The 21,099-nt window shown below is 45.8% G+C and overlaps 4 protein-coding genes across 7 annotated transcripts in view; 3 read left to right on the forward strand and 1 right to left on the reverse strand.

Annotated features, from left to right (window-relative positions):
* Positions 1–459: 459 nt before the first annotated feature.
* LOC120822796 (lymphocyte antigen 6D) lies at positions 460–1,204 on the forward strand. Its single transcript, XM_040182722.2, has 3 exons — positions 460–596; positions 724–828; positions 938–1,204. The coding sequence occupies exons 1-3, from the start codon at positions 545–547 to the stop codon at positions 1,018–1,020; spliced, it is 240 nt and encodes a 79-aa protein (XP_040038656.1). The 5' UTR covers positions 460–544; the 3' UTR covers positions 1,021–1,204.
* A 2,037-nt stretch (positions 1,205–3,241) lies between these two features.
* On the forward strand, positions 3,242–16,193 carry samsn1a (SAM domain, SH3 domain and nuclear localisation signals 1a). Its single transcript, XM_040186921.2, has 15 exons — positions 3,242–3,482; positions 4,723–4,902; positions 5,164–5,210; positions 5,898–5,938; positions 6,181–6,264; positions 6,463–6,557; positions 7,357–7,480; positions 8,011–8,441; positions 11,259–11,339; positions 11,781–11,909; positions 12,906–13,020; positions 13,130–13,281; positions 13,387–13,599; positions 13,694–13,838; positions 15,217–16,193. Exons 1-15 carry the CDS (start codon positions 3,459–3,461, stop codon positions 15,369–15,371), a joined length of 2,016 nt encoding a protein of 671 aa, XP_040042855.2. The 5' UTR covers positions 3,242–3,458; the 3' UTR covers positions 15,372–16,193.
* A 313-nt stretch (positions 16,194–16,506) lies between these two features.
* Positions 16,507–19,576, forward strand: hspa13 (heat shock protein 70 family, member 13). Its single transcript, XM_040177925.2, has 5 exons — positions 16,507–16,766; positions 16,866–17,206; positions 17,439–17,652; positions 17,792–17,959; positions 18,142–19,576. Exons 1-5 carry the CDS (start codon positions 16,742–16,744, stop codon positions 18,705–18,707), a joined length of 1,314 nt encoding a protein of 437 aa, XP_040033859.2. The 5' UTR covers positions 16,507–16,741; the 3' UTR covers positions 18,708–19,576.
* A 119-nt stretch (positions 19,577–19,695) lies between these two features.
* gdpd5b (glycerophosphodiester phosphodiesterase domain containing 5b) overlaps positions 19,696–21,099 on the reverse strand; it is a 30,017-nt gene continuing 28,613 nt past the window's right edge. For all 4 annotated transcript variants that reach the window (XR_013468597.1, XR_013468596.1, XM_078108188.1 and 1 more), the window contains one exon: positions 19,696–20,920. Coding sequence is in view for 2 of the 4 variants with exons in the window: in XM_078108188.1 (XP_077964314.1) it covers positions 20,835–20,920 (86 nt within the window). In the remaining 2 variants the exon portion in view is untranslated. The remainder of the gene's footprint in view (positions 20,921–21,099) is intronic.

The following is a 21,099-nucleotide window of genomic DNA, read 5'->3' on the forward strand; positions in this document are numbered from 1 at the left end:
GAGCCTCGTCTATCACCCGAGCTCGTAAACTGGCTGCTTAATTGTCGGGTCTCAAGTTGCTAATCGGAGTGTGAACAATGTGCAGCGTTTAGTGGCCGTCCCCCTGTATCAAAAGAGCTGTTTCCAGCTACCTGAATGGAACCTGCTTAACCAGGTACACAAACAATGTAATTTAGTAACTGTGTGAATATAATAAAAAGTTTGAAAAGATATTCGTGTAGTTATTTAAAAACAAACCCATGTCCATCACTAAGTGGTTTTGTGTCCCTCGACGGAAGCATGTGTTTCGTTGTAAAATCACAGCGCTAATCACAAGCTCACCACGTCGCTGTGCTGCACCCAGGGTGTAATAATGTGACGCCGGGGGGGTCTGACCAAGAGGCAAAAAGAGAAACACAACACCTCGGATTAAAGAACTCTTTGTCTTCTCCGGCACTATGGAGTCGAGGAATGTGCATTTACCAGAATATCACACCCAAGGAAGTGCACGACCACAGTATAAAAGCCCCAGAGCGGGAGGTTCCTTCCCATACCATCCGACATCATGAAGGTCCTGCTCCCCACGCTGCTGCTGCTGCTGCTGTGCAGCGCCCAAGGTGAGCAGATGTCTTTGTTTTTTACCTAAAAAACCCCCAGAATGTTCAGGCGACCGTCGGATTTGATCATTGGTGGGTCGGTGATGATGCATTCCCTCTCACCACTCCTCGTGCTTCTTCTCATCAGTGCTCACGCTCAGGTGCTACACCTGCAGAGACGAGAGTGACGGCATCTGCAAGGAGGCGACGGACTGCCCGACGTCATCCCACTTCTGCAAGACGTTTGAGAGCGGTACGTCAGCCTCGTTTGTTCATCATTTAGGGCGAAGCCTTGAATATTACTCAGGCCGAGGGGCGGTTCAGACATCTCTTAAAATATTGTTGTTGTTGTTTTTCCATAGACGCTCAATTTTCTCGAACTTGTGAGGACTTCTGTGTCGAGGGACAACACACGACCTGCTGCAGCAGCGACCTTTGCCCTTGAGTCACCGCTTTGCGTTTGCTTTCCCTTCCTGCATGATGAAAATAGGGGAAAGGTACTGACTTCAATCTGAAGGAAGCTCCTTTGTTAGTTCATACGATTTTAATGTGACTTTCCTACCGTTGAGTACTTTACTTTCAATTAAATATTCTCATCTGTCATTAAATCAGTCATTGAATGGAAAAAATCTTGTTGTACTTGATTCCATTAAAACTGTGTGTGTGCTATAAAACTGTGCTGTATAAAAACTGTTAATTATCAGTATTATTATTAATATTTCACTAATGAATCTGCATAGAAAGGTTCAAGCTCGATAGTGCGTAGAGAAATAACTACTAGGAAGCGTATAAGAATATGCTGAGTAAAGAAACTCTTTAAGTCTCTCTTTTAAAAGTGGGCTGAGGTCGGAGGGAATGATGGATTAGTTCATCCATTAACGGACATGCCTGTATTATTTATTTGATCGCAAGCCTTTCCGTATGTTTTCTTTGTCGTTCACATAAAACCAAGACATTGACAAGCAACATTATAATAACACAATAAAGTCCCTGAGCTGAATGAATGGCTTGATAAATCATACCCCCGTTGAAATGTAGGTCATAAGTGTTAATCCGTCCGCCTGTGCCTTCCTTACATTAGAGCGGATCAGATGTCAGAGTCGGATGATTGGCGGATTAATAAAACTGTGTTCCTGTGCTGCAGGTTAATACACGCACTCTGCATGTGGAATTTCTCCAAGAGACGAGATGAAAACTTAAAAAACACTGCATGGAAAAACTTTTATTTCATTGCAACAACTTTCCATCATTTAGAGGAATTATTTTTGACTTCTCGAGAAGCCAGTGTTTCGTACAAAGCCACACTTAGAGCACAAGGGGGAAATACTCTTCTCACTGCTGCCCACACAGGAAAGAGCCGTGGCTGCGGCGGAAGGTGAGAATTTGCAAGCGCGCGTGTTTGTCTAAATGACGACGGCGGACAGTAGATATTGAGATATAGAGTATGAGCTCTTGCTTTCACTTCCGCCGCTGCGAGGGATTTTGGCCCTAAATGAAGATCCGCGAAACAAAACAAAACAAAGCAAAAGGCTTTTAAATCGTCTCACAACTGTTCCTTGGAGAAGATGATGATGATGATGATGATAACGATGGCGACTGATTAGATTATTATTTCATGGCAATTCCAACATCTGCATATACATACATACGCGTTCTATGTATGTTGAACCACATAATTTGACATCTTCACTGATCAATTAGAACAAACAAATGTTCTATAGAGTTTAGTTGCAACTTGTCCCACCAGATAAAACTGTAACACACTGTTAAAGCAGTAATGCGCCAATTAACATTCTAGCAATGTCCTAAAATATATCAGTCACAGCCATCAGGGCCCTTTTTTGGGGGTTTTCTTTTCTAAAAGAGACCTCATTTCGTAAAATAAAATATTGAATGCAGTATTTTTACTTATTATTTACTAGTTATTGAATATTTTTTAGGGCTGTCAACATAAACGTTGCCTAACCTATGCGATTAATGTGGCCGAGATTAATGCAGCAAAATATTTTAACGTAGTTAACGTGACCCGGAAGTTGAAGTGGAAACTAAACGGCCGATCGCGGCAGTCAGTTACATCGGAGAGAGCAAGACGGAAGCTCAAGATGGAGAGAGCTTTTTGCATTTGATGTAAAACAAACAGAGGCGGGCGACACACAGCGGAGAACTGTGCAGAGGAATTCCTCCACGTGTCAAACAGAAGGGGGGTGAGTGGCAAACGGACCACATAGAGCACCGCTAGGCTAAGCTAGATGCTAGGCTAAGCTAGCTGCTAGACATGTTTCGCCTGGTGGGATTCTGCCTCTAAGATGATCAAATGTGTGCAGTTTTGTGTGTGCAAATAACATTAACAATTAAACAACAGTGTCTAAAATACATGCTTTCTAAAGTGGTTACCCATTACTTGCAGCAACATTCATTAAAAACAACATTGTAACAACAACATTCATTAAATGCGATTAATGAATTTCAAAATATGCAATTAATTATTATTGACAGCCCTAATATTTTTTTACATTTTCCTTCTGGTGCTTCTACTTAACAAAGTAAAGTCTTTCTTATTCCGACCTTGAGTTTCGGTTAAAAAAAAAAGAGCATGGACGCTGAACTAAGCTGCCCTGCTGAAAAAAAAGGAAAAGATTGAAAACAAAAACTGCCTCTGTTGATCCACCACTGGTGGGCCTGTGGTCAAGAGTGACTCCTGCAGCTGGGAGAGTAATGGTGGGCTATCTATTGGATTAGTGCAGGGATTTCACTGTGGTATTAATCTGAGAAGACAGCTGGCGACCCGGCCGGCTCACGCTGAGCTGTTGTGTCTCTCAGTGGCTGGCTGTCACTCAGCACGCTGCCGGCCAGCCATCGGACGCAACAGCACCAGCAGCCAGCATGAACCTTTTCTGCTTCTCGCTGGTAAGAGACACACTTTTGATTCATCCTGTTCGACCCAACGAGCTGTGGGTCTTTGTAGCTGATTGGGGGAAGAGGATTTTCGCCCTCTGATGCAAATGTGAACTTGGCCACGAGCAACACATGCAAGAAAAGTAAATAATAGCATTCTGTATTAGCAGATGAGAGTTTGGAGGATGTGTAAAGGTTTTTTATAACAGTGCTACTGTCTCTAAACGAGGTACACGTGTTCCGTACTGTAAGGTCTCATGTACTCATATAATAAGTTCTACTGTTTAACCATTATCAATTCAATTTATCACCTTGTAAATAAATTAGTTTTTCATCAGATACGATCAGGTACCATTTCTGATGCAGCGGTGCTATATTTCTACGGCGCACGTTCATGACTGGAGGCAAAAGCAGAAATGATGTATTAATGAGTGAAGCGACCGTGGTAAAACAAGTGCGTGGTGGAAGCATGTGCACGCACAACTCCCTCGGGATGCTGTTAGCTAGTGGGAGTGTTGTTGTGAATGCTGAATAATTAATCACCAAAAGTCACATGTGTGATGACTTAGTAGTCAATCCGTGAGTTTTTGCAGGATTTTGCAATTCAATATATTACAGCAACCGATTCGTATTAGTATTAAAGCAGCTGCAATGAAGAAATGCAATGCAAACGTTTTTTTGTTTTTTTGTGTAATGGATCTTACACGTTTTTATAAAAGTAGTCTAGTGCAGTTTATGCTGCAGACACGACGGGATGGACGAAGAGACGTTATTGACGCATTCCTAGAAGGAATGCAAAAATGTGGAGCCGCTTTTTAATCCACACTGAAATCTGCGCAGAGGAAAATTCAATCCTCCACTACATCGGTGGCTGATAAGCAAATTCAAAAGGAGCTTTGGAGCAGCATTATCCTTTCAGTAATATCAAATCCTCATAGCTCGACTTGTGATGCTCGGCCTCTGATCACAATGCAAACAGATTCATTATTGCTTTCTCTTAGATTTCTTCAGGTTCTCTCAGTTTGACGTTCTGCAAACAGGCATAATTTTAACTTACGACCATGCGCTTTATTGCATTTAATTTCCTTACGACTGTCAAAAAAACCTCCCTGATATGTGCAAACTGTGTGCAAGTATCAATCAGACCTAATCCAAAGATATGGATGAAATCCATCCATAAACCGGGCCCGCGTTCCCAAAGTTAAACGGTCTCACAGCTGCGTGTGTGTCTGTGTGTCCACGTGTGCACCAGGAGGGGTCCATGGACAGCCTGTACGAGGCGGTGCAGAGCTCCGGGGACGGCCCACCTCCACCCATCCCCAGCCGCTCCTCCAGCCGCGCATGCAGCCGCTCCGCCAGCCGCTCCTGCAGTCCGGCGGTGCTGCTGGACGACCACACCAACTGGCCCGGCTCCGGGAGGTCTATTTCTATGGTGAGGCGGTGGAGCCGTGGGAAAGACCAGGGCCAGATTGTGTCGGGTCACTTCGCAGGGGAATTGGGACTTTTGGAACAAGCAGATTGTAACTGTAAAATAAAGCTGATTATGAAATGCCGAACAAAGCCAGTTGACAGATGCAGTTTTTGATTCAGGCGTAGCATCAAATCTATTTAAAGGGGATGAAGAGTGCATATTGTGTTTAGATCGTGAACCAACATCTGACTGAAAATGGGATGTCCTCTGTTTTTCTTTCAGGAGATGCCACAGATGCAGGGCACCAACTCCAGTAAGAAGAAAAGAAGGTGAGCTGAGACACAAACATGGAACTATAGTGGCACCAAATCAAACTAGTTTCAACTCTAAATCTATTTGTTATACGCATCTTGTTGTATATGGACAATAAGATTGTATTTAAAAACCTTTTAATCTTTCCGTTGCTTTTGTTTGGATGTCCGTGCAAACTGCAGAGCAAATCTGCCGTGCAAGAGCTTTACCTTAAAGTAATAATATTGCCTGAAAGGATCCCGGTTTATTGCCACTGGGGGGTTAATACCGTAAATCCTTCCTGGAGCAGAGCAGACGAGCTCTTGAGCATTGCTCCTCTCCTCATTCCCATCAGTAGTTCATGTGGTCTGGTGGAATGCAATGCTGTGTCTTAAGAAAATGCAATCACAAAAAAGAAAAGCTTCACATACTGTGCGAAATGTTGAGTTGGTATATTGAAGCAGTGAAGTTGGGACTGCTGGGAAAGCAGAAGGCAGATTATAGCTTTGGGCTACTTGGAAGCGGATTTAAATGTCCCTCGTCGCCTCCACACCTTCACTCCCCCGGCTTTACAGCTGCACAATATCAACATTCTCCCCTTTTGTTGGGTGAATGGAACCTCGTATCAGTGGGATTGTTGTGGTTTGCTGTCAAAACTAAAGGGCAGAAACATGGATTAGAGGAAGCTGTGCAATAACATTTATTTGATTTTTATTAACTTTCAGAACACACATATCGAAATCTGCATCGGACAACGAAACACTGGGTGAGTACAAACTACGATTGATTTTCGAGGATTGTGTGCTTGACCATAATAACCATGACACTAAACTAAAACTAAATAATGTACCTTTTCAAAGCTGTATTATGTAGATGAAAACCTCCAATAACGCACAAGGCTGTTTGCGACTTATAAAACAATTTCATTTAGTGTCTCTGTGACCCCCCCCCCCGACCCCCTTTCATTTTAAATCCTTAGTGTTTGTGATTTGTCTCCCTTCACGTTAGATAACCTCGGCTGTAATACGGCGGTTTGGCAGCCCGCCAAGAGCCGGGAAGATTTAGTCCACACCACCAACAATCACAATGAAGGTAATTAGGAAATAGGAAATGTGGAGACGTTCATTTGGACGCCAGAGTTTCACAACTCATTTAACATAAAATGGTCTTGAAAAAGAAGGTCCGATGGATAAAACAGCTTCCTGTGCACCCTCTTCTTGGGAGTTGGGTTTTCTCTTGGTTTTCCGGCGCTTCACTAAGCTGATATTGTAATGTGTTGTGCCCCTGTAGAGATGAGGAAGACCAAATACAGAACAGAAACCAGAGAAGTGAAAGGAGCCCGTCATTCTGGCACAAAGAAAAAGGAGAAACCGCACTCCAGCCAGGTACGGATGAAAAGAAGATTCACTTTTCATCACTTCACTAGTTAAACGTATGGTACATTCAAGCAGATCTTAAAATATATTCAACAGAATACCGCGTGGGTAACAAAGAATAAGTCGTGAGCCACCAGTAGATATGTGAGGGACCTCAGAGACGCCAGCGTGTCACAATGCTGCAAAAAGAAGCCGGGACCCAAATGGGGATTGGTGGCGAATACTGTTTTATATTTATATATAGTATAGATATTTTTATTAAAAAAGAATCCGCGTGCGGTTGTATTGAGCTGAATGCTAATCGACATGCTAATGTTCCCAAATGAAAATGTTTATATGCTAACGTTAAGCGGTTTAGCACGTGAGCTTTAACTGCAAATTAAGACAAACATGAAGCAGAACCCTTCACATCATTCTATGTATCTATTGTATGACTCCTGCATCATATTGTCAATATTGAGCAGGCATTTGGTGATAAACCATAGCATTGGAAAATACATGTTTTGAGCCTGATGTCAGAGAGTATTTAGAGTAAAAGTCTCAAATTCGATGGCACTCGTGCAATCATTGTAGAGGTAATTCGATTTAAGACAGAAATGTAAACCTCATGGTGGCAGTAGAGGAAGAGGTCCAACAAAGTTAGCAGGATTCACCCTATGGGAAGAATCGTTGTATGTACCGAGATTTAAAGGCATTTTGATTTCAGTCGCGACAAGAGAACCAGAGAGGCCACCAGCACGGCTAAAAACCGGGTCGTGCGACGGGTGAATTTAATTTAGAAATGAAACAATTAATAATGTGTTTTTAGTGTTTCCAAGGCAACAGCTCGGCGTCAGAGTCCAAACCTGCGGCCAAAAAAACCCAAAAGCCCGGAAAGAAAACAGGCGGAAAGAGCGGTAAAGAAGGCTCAAAGAAAAGTCACAGCTCAGCAGGTGAGACGACTTCCAACAACAGCGAGATCAAAGTGCCTTTCGTCCACGATGAAACTGTCCTCTCTGACCTCGTCTGCCTCTGAATGACTCATTGCGACCAAACTTGCATCATTCTCACAGTAGAGGAACAGACTCAAAATGCGACAACTCTGATGCAAAACGTTTCCTCTCTGATGCGTTCTGAATTGTACTTCTGCTTTGAACACCTTTAGCTGATGTGTTTCTGGTACAGGTACGCAGAGGGCCCCTAAACAGCAAACAAGCAAAAGACAAAGGCCATCTTCATCTTCATGCTATTTCCAGTCACAAGGCACATCTTCTAGGTCTTTATGATCGGCCTCCTGTGGAGTAAAAGTTAAAAGAGACAGAGCAGTTCTTCCTCGCGTGACTCATAAGCGTGTCATGTGGTCACCATGTCGTGATGGCGTTACGACAGCAGGCACGTTGCTGTAACGTGCAGCTCCTCGACATGATTCGTCACACCACCGGTCAGCGTCTTTCTTCGTTCATGCTCTTCTTTCTCCACTCAGTGCAACCCCCACCAGGCGCCATGAGCCCACCCATGCGACCCCCCTACGTGGACATGCCATGCATGTCCGACAGGAGGCCCTACCTGGGCAAGTCCTCCACCCTCCCCGCCCAAGAGAACGCCACCCCGGGCCGGCGCGCGGACGCCGTCGGCCTCCCCGGCGGGGCGACGCCCACCCACACCCACCGCCAGCGGTGGAGCAACCCGGGGGACGGGAGTCCCGCCTGGGGGGGCGTCCAGCACACCTGCCGCAGGCCGCTGACGGAGTATCGCGCCTACCCCCACGACTTCCCCGAGCCCCCCGAGAAGGAGTGGGGAGGAAGGCAGCGGCAGCCGACGGACCAGAACGACGCCCCGCCACGGGACTGCAGGCCTCGGATTCCCCCGAAGGTGTCGCGATCCATCACTGACGCGGATCTGTCGGAACCAAACGTGAGTGTCGACTTGGAGGCCGTTAGATGCAGAGTTGGCAGAAGCAGAAGAACAAAGGCTGAATGGTGCATGAGGGATATTTAGAATACTTATAGTATATAAAATAGCTGTTTGTTACGGGGAACCAAAGCCGTGGGATCCACACACGCTCTCCCCAAAGCCACAAGACTCCATTAGAAATAAAAACGCTAATCCCCCGAGATAACGGGGGCCTTGATCGGTTTATTTGTTTGTGGGTCCGTGAGACCAGATTAGACGTCGTAATTTAACCTCGTAAACCCCACGGACCGAAGGGGCGGGTCCCTCGTTGGGAGGACGTCCAAAGGACACGTCTGGAGGCCTCGGTTGTTAATTTATTTCTAAACTAATCTTAGACTCTCCCTTTGGGATTCGATCAGTGGGCTCCTCTTCAATGCAGCCAGTTCGACCGCCACGCGGCCCTAATACGGCTCAATAAAGCAGATTGACTCCCCAAAGGTTGAGCCTCGACATGTCTGGAAGCAGAAGACCTCTGCTGAGCCCCACTGAGCGCGTGCAGAGGACCCCCCCACTGCGACACGGACCAGTGAAAGCCATGACTTGGGAGGAAATGGTCTAAAATGAAAAGGATGATCCGGTGAAGAGATTAAGATGACCTTATGGATCTGTAGCGCTGTCGATTCTTGGGGTTAAAATGTCATGAAACGTCTTGACGTCCATCTTTGATGACCTGATTGCTCTTCTCCAAGTACATTCTGTCTGCTCACTTTTAGATGGAACCTTTGGCCTGTAACTTATGATCAGTTAAATATCTGAATACACTTTAATTCTAAACACGCCATACTTTTACAATTTATATGATCATGTACCTTTACTGCAAATATGATGCCACCCGCCTCTGAACCTTGTGCAAAACATGGCGTTGACATATTCTAGCAAAGGTGACTGCAGATGTCTAATTGTAGGAGCCACTGAATGAGAAGGTTAGAAACTTTAATCTGGATTCAAAGGAGGTAGATTGCAAGCAGTGGGATTACGCGACGGTTTTCCCTTTTCTACAACTGGTCGAAATCCCTCACAATTTAAACACAGCAGTAAAATTCCCCACATGGCCACATCGGCGGATCGTAATGTCGGATGCTCCTGCCGCTCACATTCACAGATGGCGCAATGGTTGTGTGGTTAAAACCAAAATTCCGCCGTAAAAGCATCTCATCTTTATGTTTTAGCGTAGACAAAGTAAGGGAATGTGTTCTAACAGAGGTAAAGAGAGTAGAGGTGAACTGGAAAATGTTTCGACACACGCGAGTTCAGCTGTTCCTCTGCGCCACATCAGCACTTCCCCAAATGTGTTCACCCGCGTGAAGAAATTACTGCATAAGACTCACTGCAGCATCAGTTACCATAACCGAGTTCCCCATTGCTATTAAAAGGAGAAAAAAAGAGGAATATCCGCCTTTTTAATTTTTATGTTTTAATCTACTTAATCCACTAAATGAACAAAAACACAGCTTTTACGGTAAATCTTTGTAGAATAACCCTGTTGTGAGTTTCTCACATCATGACGCACTGAAGGCCACACAGCAGCTGATATCAACACATCTCACATCTTGTGAAAAACACAAACACCGCAAATATAAAACCCAAAACACAGCCGTTCCTGGAAGTGACTTTTTTTCAAAACGCAAACTCAGGCTTGTGTATTTCCCTCCCTGAGCAACACCGCTTCGAGAGGCTCAGCGGCGGTTGCCTCACATCCTGTGTGTTGTGAGGAAGTGGTCCGTCCAGGCCGTCAGACAGGCAGCCGCGCAGTCAGTTAACGCTTCGCTGACAGGGGAGCAGACGGGAGACGAGAGCAAAGACCGAGCGATCCGACCGCAACCTGAGAAAAGGGAACGCGATGTTACACAGGGCGGCCTCCAACGTGTCCGACAAAGCAAAGGGCGGCAAGCCGAAGGTACGTGCACTCGTGTCGCTTTGGACGCGGCACCTTCACATGGGAGCGGTATTTAGATTTAATCAAAAATCAGATCAGATCAAAAAAACATCTAAAAAGGAAAATGTAAAAACGGGTTTCTTTGCAAAATACTTAACACTAAAAGACTGTTTGGCAAAACTAGATTTTTTACAACTATATACAGTGAACTATATTTTCCAAGGTACCTTTTTGAAAACAAGCAGTAATTTACACAAACGATAAGATGACACAATCCCTTTATGAATGTAGTCGTGCTTGTGGAGGGAAGCTGCGGTCTGTCAGACAACATTAAATCAATCCACGGGGGGCCGTCTGGGAGAACGGAGCTCATATTCATCCAGGGATTACTCATTTATTTAATTATTCAGGAGATGACGGGGCGACTTTTAGTTTTATGAAAATTGGAGGGGGAAAAATTGGAAAGATGTCAAACTGAGCCCGAGGGAAGCGGGAGGCCGGTGTGGTGAGGCCTTTGATCCAAGCGTTCATCCACTCATTCTCGACGTTAACAGGTTTGTTAGAGCAGCTCTCGTAGAGACGCGATTTGACACGCAACCACAAATGCACCACATATTGGCAGCTCTCGTTTCAGAACACTAGAAGAAACCGACTGATCATCAGCCGCACCGAATACTCGTACTGCCTTTCATTGGCCTTTGTGATGCACGCTGTTTAAGTAGATGCAGGCAGAGGAACCCGGTGCAGAGCTTCATATTTCATCTCTAAATTCCACCGGTGTCAATGATGCAGCGGCTTTTTGGAGCTCGCACGTGTTGTTGCGTAACGCTGGTAAACCTCGCTGCACGAAACGGGGCCAGTTGTCTCTGTGACATCCTTTTGTCTTTTAATCCTCCCCACAGCGCTCCACCAGCTTCGGCAGGTTCGAGGGACTCAGAAACCACCCGACACAAGCGAAACCCGAGGAAAATGGAACAACCGCGGTGCGTAGATTTGTTCTCGTTTTTGTATGATGGAGAACAAAAGAGCAAAGATGAGAGCAGGTGATTGTCAACAAGCACACGAGGTGGAGAACGCCTTGGACACATTGAAGTAAAGGATTTTTCTCCTTTTCACACTTACGATGTGTGACACTACGATGTGATTGTCAACATTATGCAACATGCCGGGTCTTGCTTCAACAGCTGCAAACATCTGCTCTGTCTTATAACTTTTTTTCACTCAATTCATCGCGTTTCAATCTTTTTTATTGCAGCACAATTGTTTTGCTTGTCGAGACGACCGACTGAAGGAAAAAAGCTGCCGTCGATAGTTTTAGTTGATAATGGAACAGAGTCTAGTTTGGAACAAAAAGTAGTGAAAGGGAGAAATATGAGGTGTGATATCACTGCAGTCGGTGTTCTGAACCAGCTCTCCTCACACAGCCGACAGATGAAAGCGAGACTTCGGACCAGAACAAACCGGCCGGACTCGGGAAGAAGATGAAGGCGATTTCACTGACTATGCGCCGAAAAATGGGCAAAAAACACGCCAAGTCTTTTTGTGAGGAGACGGTGAGTCTCTCACACACACACACACACACACACACACACACACACACACACACACACACACACACACACACACACACACACACGTTTTGAGCTCACTGAGGGGACCAATGACTGGAAGCAGTCTGGTCGAGTCTGGACTCCTTGACAGATACAAATCAAAACGGCATGAGTGTTAATCCACTCAGCATTTCTTTGGAGGACAGACCTGTTCTGAACTTGGATGACATTAGAGAATAAATAAGAAAATTTGATTTAGATGAATCTCATGCTGTGAGGAAAGAGGTGAAAGCTCGTGTTTAGAAGTCGATTAAGCCCGCTCATTCATAGAGTTTTACGAGGTCATCGGTTTGATTACTGAAGGGACACACACAAACACACACACACACACACACACACACACACACACACACACACACACACACACACACACAGAATGGAGCGGCCACTACGGAGTCACTTGCCTACACTTTTGTTGGGTTTTAGGACCCATATTGATTCAGGTGGATTCAGGTGGAGGAGGTTAAGCGCTTTGATCGGAATCCGCTTTAATCCAGAAAGGTACAGATTAGAAAGTCATGACAACAATTTGTGAGACAAACAGATGTATGAAAGTAACAAATGATATCTTTTCATCTTTTCATTTCACGTAAAGTTTGAGACTCATTTAACCTGTTTGTTTTCTAACGAGTCTTATCGCTCTTGTTTCTCATAAAACCACATCCTCCGAAATACGAAGCGGTTTCTGACAACATATTAATGACGCACTTGACTCTGAGCGGCACTAAATAACTGGCAAAAGGACATTTTTCTGATTAAATTCAACAAGAATGAGAGATAAGAGGACTTGAGTAACTTTCCTACATCTCTACCTGAAGCGCTTTGTTCTAACTTCCTCAATGTCTCATTTTTATTAAGATTTACTCAATGAGTTAACCTCGACGTTGCAAGCTTTTGCACATCATATAAAACTGCACATTTGTTAAATTCTCCTCGCAGGGTGATGACACGGACAAAGAGCCGGAGGCAGAGACAGAGAGCGGCCCCGCTGCTGAGAAAACTGAGAAGACCAGCAACTCCTTGGAGAGTCTCTACAGTGGCCAGAGCTCCTCCAGTAAGCATCTGCACGCGCCGTATAAAATCACACAGTCCTCCGCGTGGAAGTCAGCCGCCGCTGTAACACCACGAAGTGCCGTAGCGTGACGCTGTGTTCGTTGGTTCAGGTGGTGTCACCAGCGAGTCCAACGGCTCCGGTCAGAGAGACAGTCTGCGGCTGGAGGAGGACGGCTCCTACCAGGGACAGTTCTGTTGCCGGGCTCGGGTCCACACGGACTTCGTTCCCAGCCCGTACGACACGGACTCCCTCAAACTCAAGGTCGGGCGCGGCAACGTTCACCTACACACAGCTGCCACGAGGCCCTGAATTATTCTCCAAATATGCTAAATACCTTCTAATCATCCACTGGATTTTGATTCCCAGGTCGGCGACATCATCAGCATCATCAGTAAGCCGCCGATGGGCATCTGGACGGGCATGCTGAACAACAAAGTGGGCAACTTCAAGTTCATCTATGTTGACATTGTGGCGGATAAAGAGGAGGAAGAGGAAGTTCCCAAGATCAGGCAGCAGAAGCTCTGCAAAAGACCTCGGCCTAAAACCCTGCTGGAGTTACTGGAGCGCCTGAATCTGGAGGTGAGGGCGGGATCACACTCGCTCTAATTTAACCCCGAGGGGCAAGCGATCGCAACAAGCAAGTTGACTGGATGTTGTGTTGGCTCGGTTGCAGGAGTACGCCTCGGCCCTGCTGCTGAATGGGTACCAGACGGTGGAGGACCTGCTGCACCTGCAGGAGAAACACCTGATCGAGCTGAACGTCAAAGACCCCGAGCACCGGCGCAAGCTCCTCGCCGCCGCCGAATGCCGCTACACAGGTCAGCGCAGCGAGCCGCGACTCAATGGCTTACGACTTAAGTATTACCAACGGCGATTAACCACGCATCGCTAATCACTGTTAAACAGCGACAATGTCAAATAAGCCTCCCTATTGGTCTTAAGTGGCTTATTTGAACACTTATTACCGGCCCACCTGGCATATTTCTTTACCTGTCGTAGCAGTTTTACGAGCTGGCTCCAGGAATGTGAACAAAAGGTTCATTCAATGTATAATTAATAATGTCAACACAAGACAATGGAGTGGGTGGATGAGCAATTAAAAGAATGAAAGGCGATCGCGCCACCGTATAGGTAATAACTAGGTAATTACACTGCCACAAAAAACACGTTAAGCAAAGTGAAAATGACTCACATTCTGTCACATTCTTGCGATTATCAGGAAATAAAAGATTGTATTCTTAATTAAATATTGGAACCCGAAGCTCATCACCAACAAGTGCGAAGGGAAGTGGCAAAATCCCTTTAAAGCAAAGGCAAGGACAACAAAGCGCGAACTGGAGCGGCAAACCTCGTTCACCAGCCAATCAGCAATGAGCTTTCAACAAAGCCCCGTAACCCGAGTCATTTGGAAAAAAGCTTCTCTTTTAGTGATATTAAAAAACAGACACAGAGGGAAAGATAGTAATACAATAACGATTATTAATCCCCTTTCAAGTTATCTTTCAAATAAATGCTGCACGCTGAGAGATGCTCATCTGTGACTTCCTGTTACTCAGAAAGAAAGTGTCGATGGGGCAGAAAGTGTTTCCGGCAATCTGACGTCTTGAAGCAAAAGACGGGTAATCGCTTTGCGAATGAAAACAAAACCCATTTCTAAAGAAGGAACCGGCTGGTCGTGTTCGCTGTGAGCGCGTTTTTATTGCAACAAGTGCAAATAAAAAAAGGTCATTGCCAGTTTGACCAAACAGATGGCGAGCGGCTGCAGCAGCGTGACCTCCCACCCCGCCGGGCCCGTCGACTCACGCGAGACGCCAGTAATTTAATCAAGCTAAACTCCATTAGGTTAATGGTTTGCCGACCAGAGCGGGAGGATTAGTAGCTTCCATCAGTGAAGAAGGAACGTGAATATGTTTACTCTGGGAAAGTGGAAAAACAAGAGGACGTTAAATCAGGAGCTGTTTTCCACGGCGGCCTTCTGGGTCGCACCTGAAGTCCTTTCTGTCCTTTTGCCTCTCTGGCAACAAAACGTCGCCTCCGGTTTCACTGTTATAACGAATCTGCATTTAAATGTGAAGGTTTTTTTTTTTTTTCTTCCACTGACTGAAGCACTCGTTTTTCCTCTACAATGTGGTTGAAAACAGAAGCTTGTAATATTGCGACGTTTGATTTAATTTCCGTTTGGTTTGTGGGCCACAGGTGATGACGTCAGGGACGCCGAGGAGCTCCGATCCTCCCACGGTCTCCGGGAAGAAGACAGCGACTGTCCCAGAGACTCGGGCTGCTTCATTCCATCAGAATGTCCGGAGGGCAAAGAGGAGGCGGAGCGGCTCGCGGACGCCGTGGACTCTTGAAGCGAAGGACACTTTGACGGACGGGGCTGCAAAGTGTGTGTGGGGTTTTTTTCTCGTGACTGGTGGTTCTAACAATTATCCGCTCGAAACAGATTTATTATTATGCTTTTGAAGTTTGAATAATATGGATTTATGTAATTATTAAAAATCTTTTGGTTTCAGAATAACTTACAAATATGCAACTCAACTGTCAAATTCTTACTGTGAACTTCTGTTTCCAAAGAAACCATTGAAAAACTACACACAACCTGACAAATAAGGCTGATACATTGTAACAGTAACAGTACCGTTAGCAGATCCGTGTATCAGTGTAGCGCCGCGGTCCGTGTTACACACATGTGCTTACTTACTTAACTACACAGTAGTTAGATAATGATCAAGTTGGACTTTTACTTAATTTTTCTGCTGTTGAGAAACTGTTTTACTGTTTTAATAATTTTATTGATTAACGTTGTATTTATTGCATTGTAAGTCATATAATGCTTTTTTCTCCATATAACGCCTTTATTTATAACATCTGCATCGTCAGCATTATCACCAGATCCAATCTCAATTGTTCAACACGCAGTACTTTTTTATCATTTTCTGTACTTTGAGTGTTGTTGGTGAAGGGATGACTTTCAAATGTAGTGTCTGGGTTCTAACAGCATATTCAAATCTTGCCTATAAAATCTATATTGTACAGGAAATCACATGTTATTTTCTAATCGTGTTTGAGTGAGTGTATGAGAGAGCCTGTGTATAAACGCATGTGAAAGTTACCGTCCAATTGTTTTCACAACTTTTGTAAATAAAATCAAAGAAGTACAATTAAAACCCCAATTATTGTAAGTCATAATTATTAAATTCATCTAGCTTCATGAATAAACAGCCACAAATTAAATATGATATATGAATAAGCATTTAATATAAGAGGGGTTCCTGACAAACTGACAATAATTAATCAATTCAATCTTGAATTGTAAAAAAAAGAAGTTTTCTATAAATTTAATTAAATCGTGTTTTATGTGAAACATCTCGTTTCAACGTTAGCCTCCAGTCTCAACTGCTTGGCTCTACCTGATTGGTTAAGAAAATAAACACGTCAGAAAACGTTCGGACGCCCTTAAATCTCGCTAGCGTTGATGGGAAATGTAGTGTAATGTAAGCAACGTCCCATCCGTGTTAAATGCCGTAAACTACATTACCCAGAACCAGTGACGGCGCAATTGAACGTTGACGTGTATTTTGTTGGTCGACCGGAAAACTCCTATTCGCAGCATCCAGTTGTAAAAGCCGACAGTTGGCCAATATTTAAACGCGTATTGAACAACTCAAAGGACATTTTGTGATTTTATTTTAGCGGCGGAAGGGTACGCGTGTGTCTGACGATGTCCGGAGAAATTTCTATGATCGGTAAGTTAAAGGACGCTTGTTTTTCCCCGCGATAGCTAAAGCGGTGACTGGTGAGCTAACGCGTGAGCTAACGCGTCTGGTCCACCTCACGCTCCGCAGGTTCCGTCATCCTGGCCCTGTTCCTGGCCGGATACCTGGGCCAGCAGTACCTGCCGCCCCCCAAACCCAAAGTGATCGGCCTGGATCTGGGCACCACGTTCTGCTCCGTCGGGGTCTTCCATCCGGGCAGCGGGGAGGTGGAGGTGATCGCGGACGAGGAGGGCAGGAGGAGCATCCCCTCCGCCGTCTCCTTCACCGCCACCGCGGTGCTGGCCGGACATGAAGCCCTGGAGCTGGCCGACGACAACCCGCAGAACACCGTCTACGACGCCAAGAGGTTCATCGGGAAAATATTTGAGCCGGGGGTCCTGGAGCAGGAGAGCGCCCGGTACCCGTTTAAGGTGGGGCTCGGTCCAGCTGGATGAACTACAGTGAACTAGTGACGTCAGTGGTGGATCACGTGTCCTGGGGTGACTTTAACACTGGTTTGAGAGTTGAGGTGTCCAACAGTCTGACCAACATACATTTAGAACAAGGCGTTTTAATTGATGACCACATGTTACCTGTGATTTGCTTCCCAGTTTGCATGTCTTCATGTCTCCGTCTTCACCCGTTTCTTTGCGCCTCTTCCAGGTGATCAACAATAATGGGAGCGCAGAGTTTCTGCTCTCCACCAACCACACCTTCACCGTGAGCCCAGAGTTCATCGGATCCAGGCTGCTGCTGAAGATGAGGAAGATGGCCGAGCGGCATCTCGACGCGCGCATCCAGAAGGCCGTCATCTCGGTGCCCGCGGAGTTCGACGAGAGACAGAGGAACTTCACCGTCAGGGCCGCCAACCTCGCCGGTCAGTCCTCCGATTGTGGTAGTGGTTCATTTGACGAATTGGGCATCACCAGAAGCATGAAACGTACCAGCTACACGCACGCACACACACACACTGCACACTAGTAGTGTAACATGCATGACGCGTGCATCCCTTGCAGGCCTGGAGATCCTGCGTGTGATCAATGAGCCCACGGCGGCAGCCATGGCCTACGGCCTGCACAAGGTGGACGTGTTCAACGTTCTGGTGATCGACCTCGGGGGAGGGACCCTGGATGTTTCTCTGCTCAACAAACAGGGAGGCATGTTCTTCACCAGAGCCATGGCAGGTAATGTGTTTCACCGCTTCAGTAATAGGAGGATGGAGCTTTTCCGCTTTTGATTGGAAGATTGCGTCCCAGTGGAATTTGGCTCACAACAATTTAAAACGATCAGTGTGGTTCCCAGTAAGAGAGGGTGTTTCCAGATGATGTTCAGATGATAATCTGGTTTACCTGTTGTCTTTCGGCAGGGAATAACAAGCTGGGGGGTCAGGACTTCAGCCAGAGGCTGCTGCAGTACACCATCGAGCGAGCGCGTCAGGCGTTCGGCGTCCCGCCCGCTCTCAAAGAGGACATCCACCGTCTCCGACAGGCTGTGGAGGCCGCCAAGCTCAACCTCACCCTGCAACCCAGCGCCGCCGTCAGTGTGGCGCTGCGCCTGCGCGGCCCCGACGGCTCTGAGGCCGCCGCTCCGGTTCCCTTCCGGGCCGTGATCACCCGCGAGCTGTTCGAGGAGCTCAACGAGGACCTTTTCCAGAAGATCCTGGCTCCCGTGGAGACGGTGTTGGCCGAGGGCGGCCTGGAGAAAGTGGACGTGGACGAGATCGTTCTGGTCGGAGGGTCCACCAGGATCCCGCGGATCAGGAGGCTGATCAGCGAGTACTTCGGGAAGGACCCGAACACGTCGGTGGACCCGGACCTGGCTGTGGTCACCGGTGTGGCCTTACAGGCCGGCATCATGGGCGGCTCCTGGCCTCTTCAAGTGAGCGCTATAGAAATCCCCAACAGACACCTGCTCAAGAGAAACTTCAGCTGATCTTTGGAAAGATTGTTCTATTCTTTTACTCCTGTCTGTTGCCAACAAAAGACACGGTGACCTTTTGAATGAAGAAACGACTTTGAACAGTGAACTTTTCCTTTTCGCGGCGGCAGAACAATATGTGATCCCGTTTTAAAACTCCAGCATTCCTCTCGGATGGGTAACGGCTGCTGAAGGGAACAGTTCCGTTTGCGCTTCTAACGTCCAAGCTGCTTTAGTGCTTTAGGTTTTTTGTTTAAAAAAAACACAGCTGCCTATTGAAGAAATGTGAAATGAAGCCTGTCGCTGCAGTGAAGATGCTCATTCGTGGTAAAAACGTTAATGCTGCTCTAGGCCTATTGAGGGAACAGAATTTCAGAATAGCCAGTACGTCTTCAGCGGTTTTATTTATTTATTTAATCCCATTGTCGCCGTGTGTTCTGACATCCTTCCATCAAAGGTTGGCGTACAGCGTCGCACCGGTAAGCTGATGTATTTAGCTTGAATCAAAGCGTTTCTCAGCCAGCGCATAAAGACATTCCAGACATTCCCTGCGTAGGTCATAAAAGAAATGAAAAGCCTTCATGTTCTCACAGTACTGCCTTCCATCTTCCCAGAAATCCAGACTGGATAAAGCTGCACTTTGAGGACTGTGTGCAATAATGTGCTTTTATTTAGATGGAAGTCAGTTATATATTTGTGCTTACTGGTGCCTTGTTATTGGATATCAAAAATGTGTTCGCCACATTTATATTATAATATTAATATCAGGGTGCATTGAATATTTATAACATCTGCTCTTATTTTGGTAAAGTGGTTGTTGTATAAAAGTTGATCTCCATTTCGCTTTAAAAAAAAAACTAGTCACATAATTTTTTTTCATCAAAGAACTCGTCATCTACCTTCAACTTCCTGTCTTATTTCTTGGGGAAACAAGTGAGTCCACGTTACCCATCGATAAGAGGCGGCAATGGGTTGATTGTTATTTAAGACCATGAAACCAAAACACTATTTAATAGAAGAATTTATTTATTTCTGAGGCACAATCCCCAAATAAAAACAAAGCGATACACTTGCTGACCCTGTAGCATCCTTCCATTAGATTACAGCTTAATTTTCACATGTAGCACCCACTTCATTCATCTTACAGCAGTCAATTTAACACCAGCAACCAACACTGAAATACCACAGACTCCAGAGGCTGAGAGGAAGTGAAAGGGCTCCCGTCATATTGCTGTTATTATTAATCTTCACCGTCACATTGAAATGTACTGCTTAGTTGGCTGGAGCGTCTCACACGCTCTCACACTGGTTCACCTTTTATGTACAATAATACACTCTGCACTGCACACAGGGTAAAAAAAAAGAAGGTATATACCCATCTGGAATACACGCAATACACTGTTCACATCTTATAGAACAAATCTGAAACACATTCACATTAACCACAAAAGAACTCTTTACCATCTCCAGTTGTACTGGGAGCACAGCTCACATTAGTCCATTACAGTTACATGCACTGGTCAAAGGTGGGGGGGGGGCATTCAGCCTATATCAAAATGAGTATCTTACATTTACCATGTGAATATTTCACTTGGAGGAAAAGGCAGGACCTCTGTAAACAGCTTGCTCTTATTTATTTTCTCTTTAAATATAAATATTAATGTTAGTACTTTTGTGGAGCGCTAAAGGAAGGCAGGAGCGTGATGAGCCGTTAGCTTTTAGTCCCATGCTGCAATCAAGCCTTAGGAGAAGGAACTGTACAGTAGTTAAAAACAAAAACCGCTTTGGAAAATTAGCTTAAACCAACAAAGACTGTGGAAACGCATCTTTAAAAATAAGCTGGCGTAACTCATGAGGGGCCTCTCGCACACAGAAGCAGGAGAGGAGGCCACAGGTTGGAGAATTCCATCAATTGAAAAGTGCGTGTGGTCCCGTGTGGTTTGCGCTGCGCCCGTCAGGCGAGACACACAACTATTTACAGAATGTACACAAAGCGGCCATGTGGTGGTTTGCTCTCCATCGGGGTGGAGCGGTCCGTCCCTCCGTCAGGAGGAGGAGGAGGAGTTTCAGGCTTCACGATGACTTGGAACGCAAAAGGATGCAGAGACCCGAGAGTCTCACTCCAGCGGGCCGGGGGCCCGATCACGGGCCGATGCCGTGGTTGGCGTAGTAGTCGTAGCCATTGTCCCCGTACAGCTCGTCAGCGCCGCCAACTCCGTTGCCCACCTCTGGGGGGCGCCACAGGATAAACATTTTTTAAAAAGAAGGCAAAAAGTCAGTGTGCCGTGTGACGTCACGATTCCATTTCAGTTTGCAAGCAAAACACTCGACGCGTCAAACGTGAGGACAAAATAAACCACGGAAGAGTCAAATTAATTGAAATGCATGGAAAGATGGAGATGAGAGC

This window comes from Gasterosteus aculeatus, chromosome 1, assembly GCF_964276395.1.
Source record: "Gasterosteus aculeatus chromosome 1, fGasAcu3.hap1.1, whole genome shotgun sequence".
Classification (NCBI taxonomy): domain Eukaryota; kingdom Metazoa; phylum Chordata; class Actinopteri; order Perciformes; family Gasterosteidae; genus Gasterosteus; species Gasterosteus aculeatus.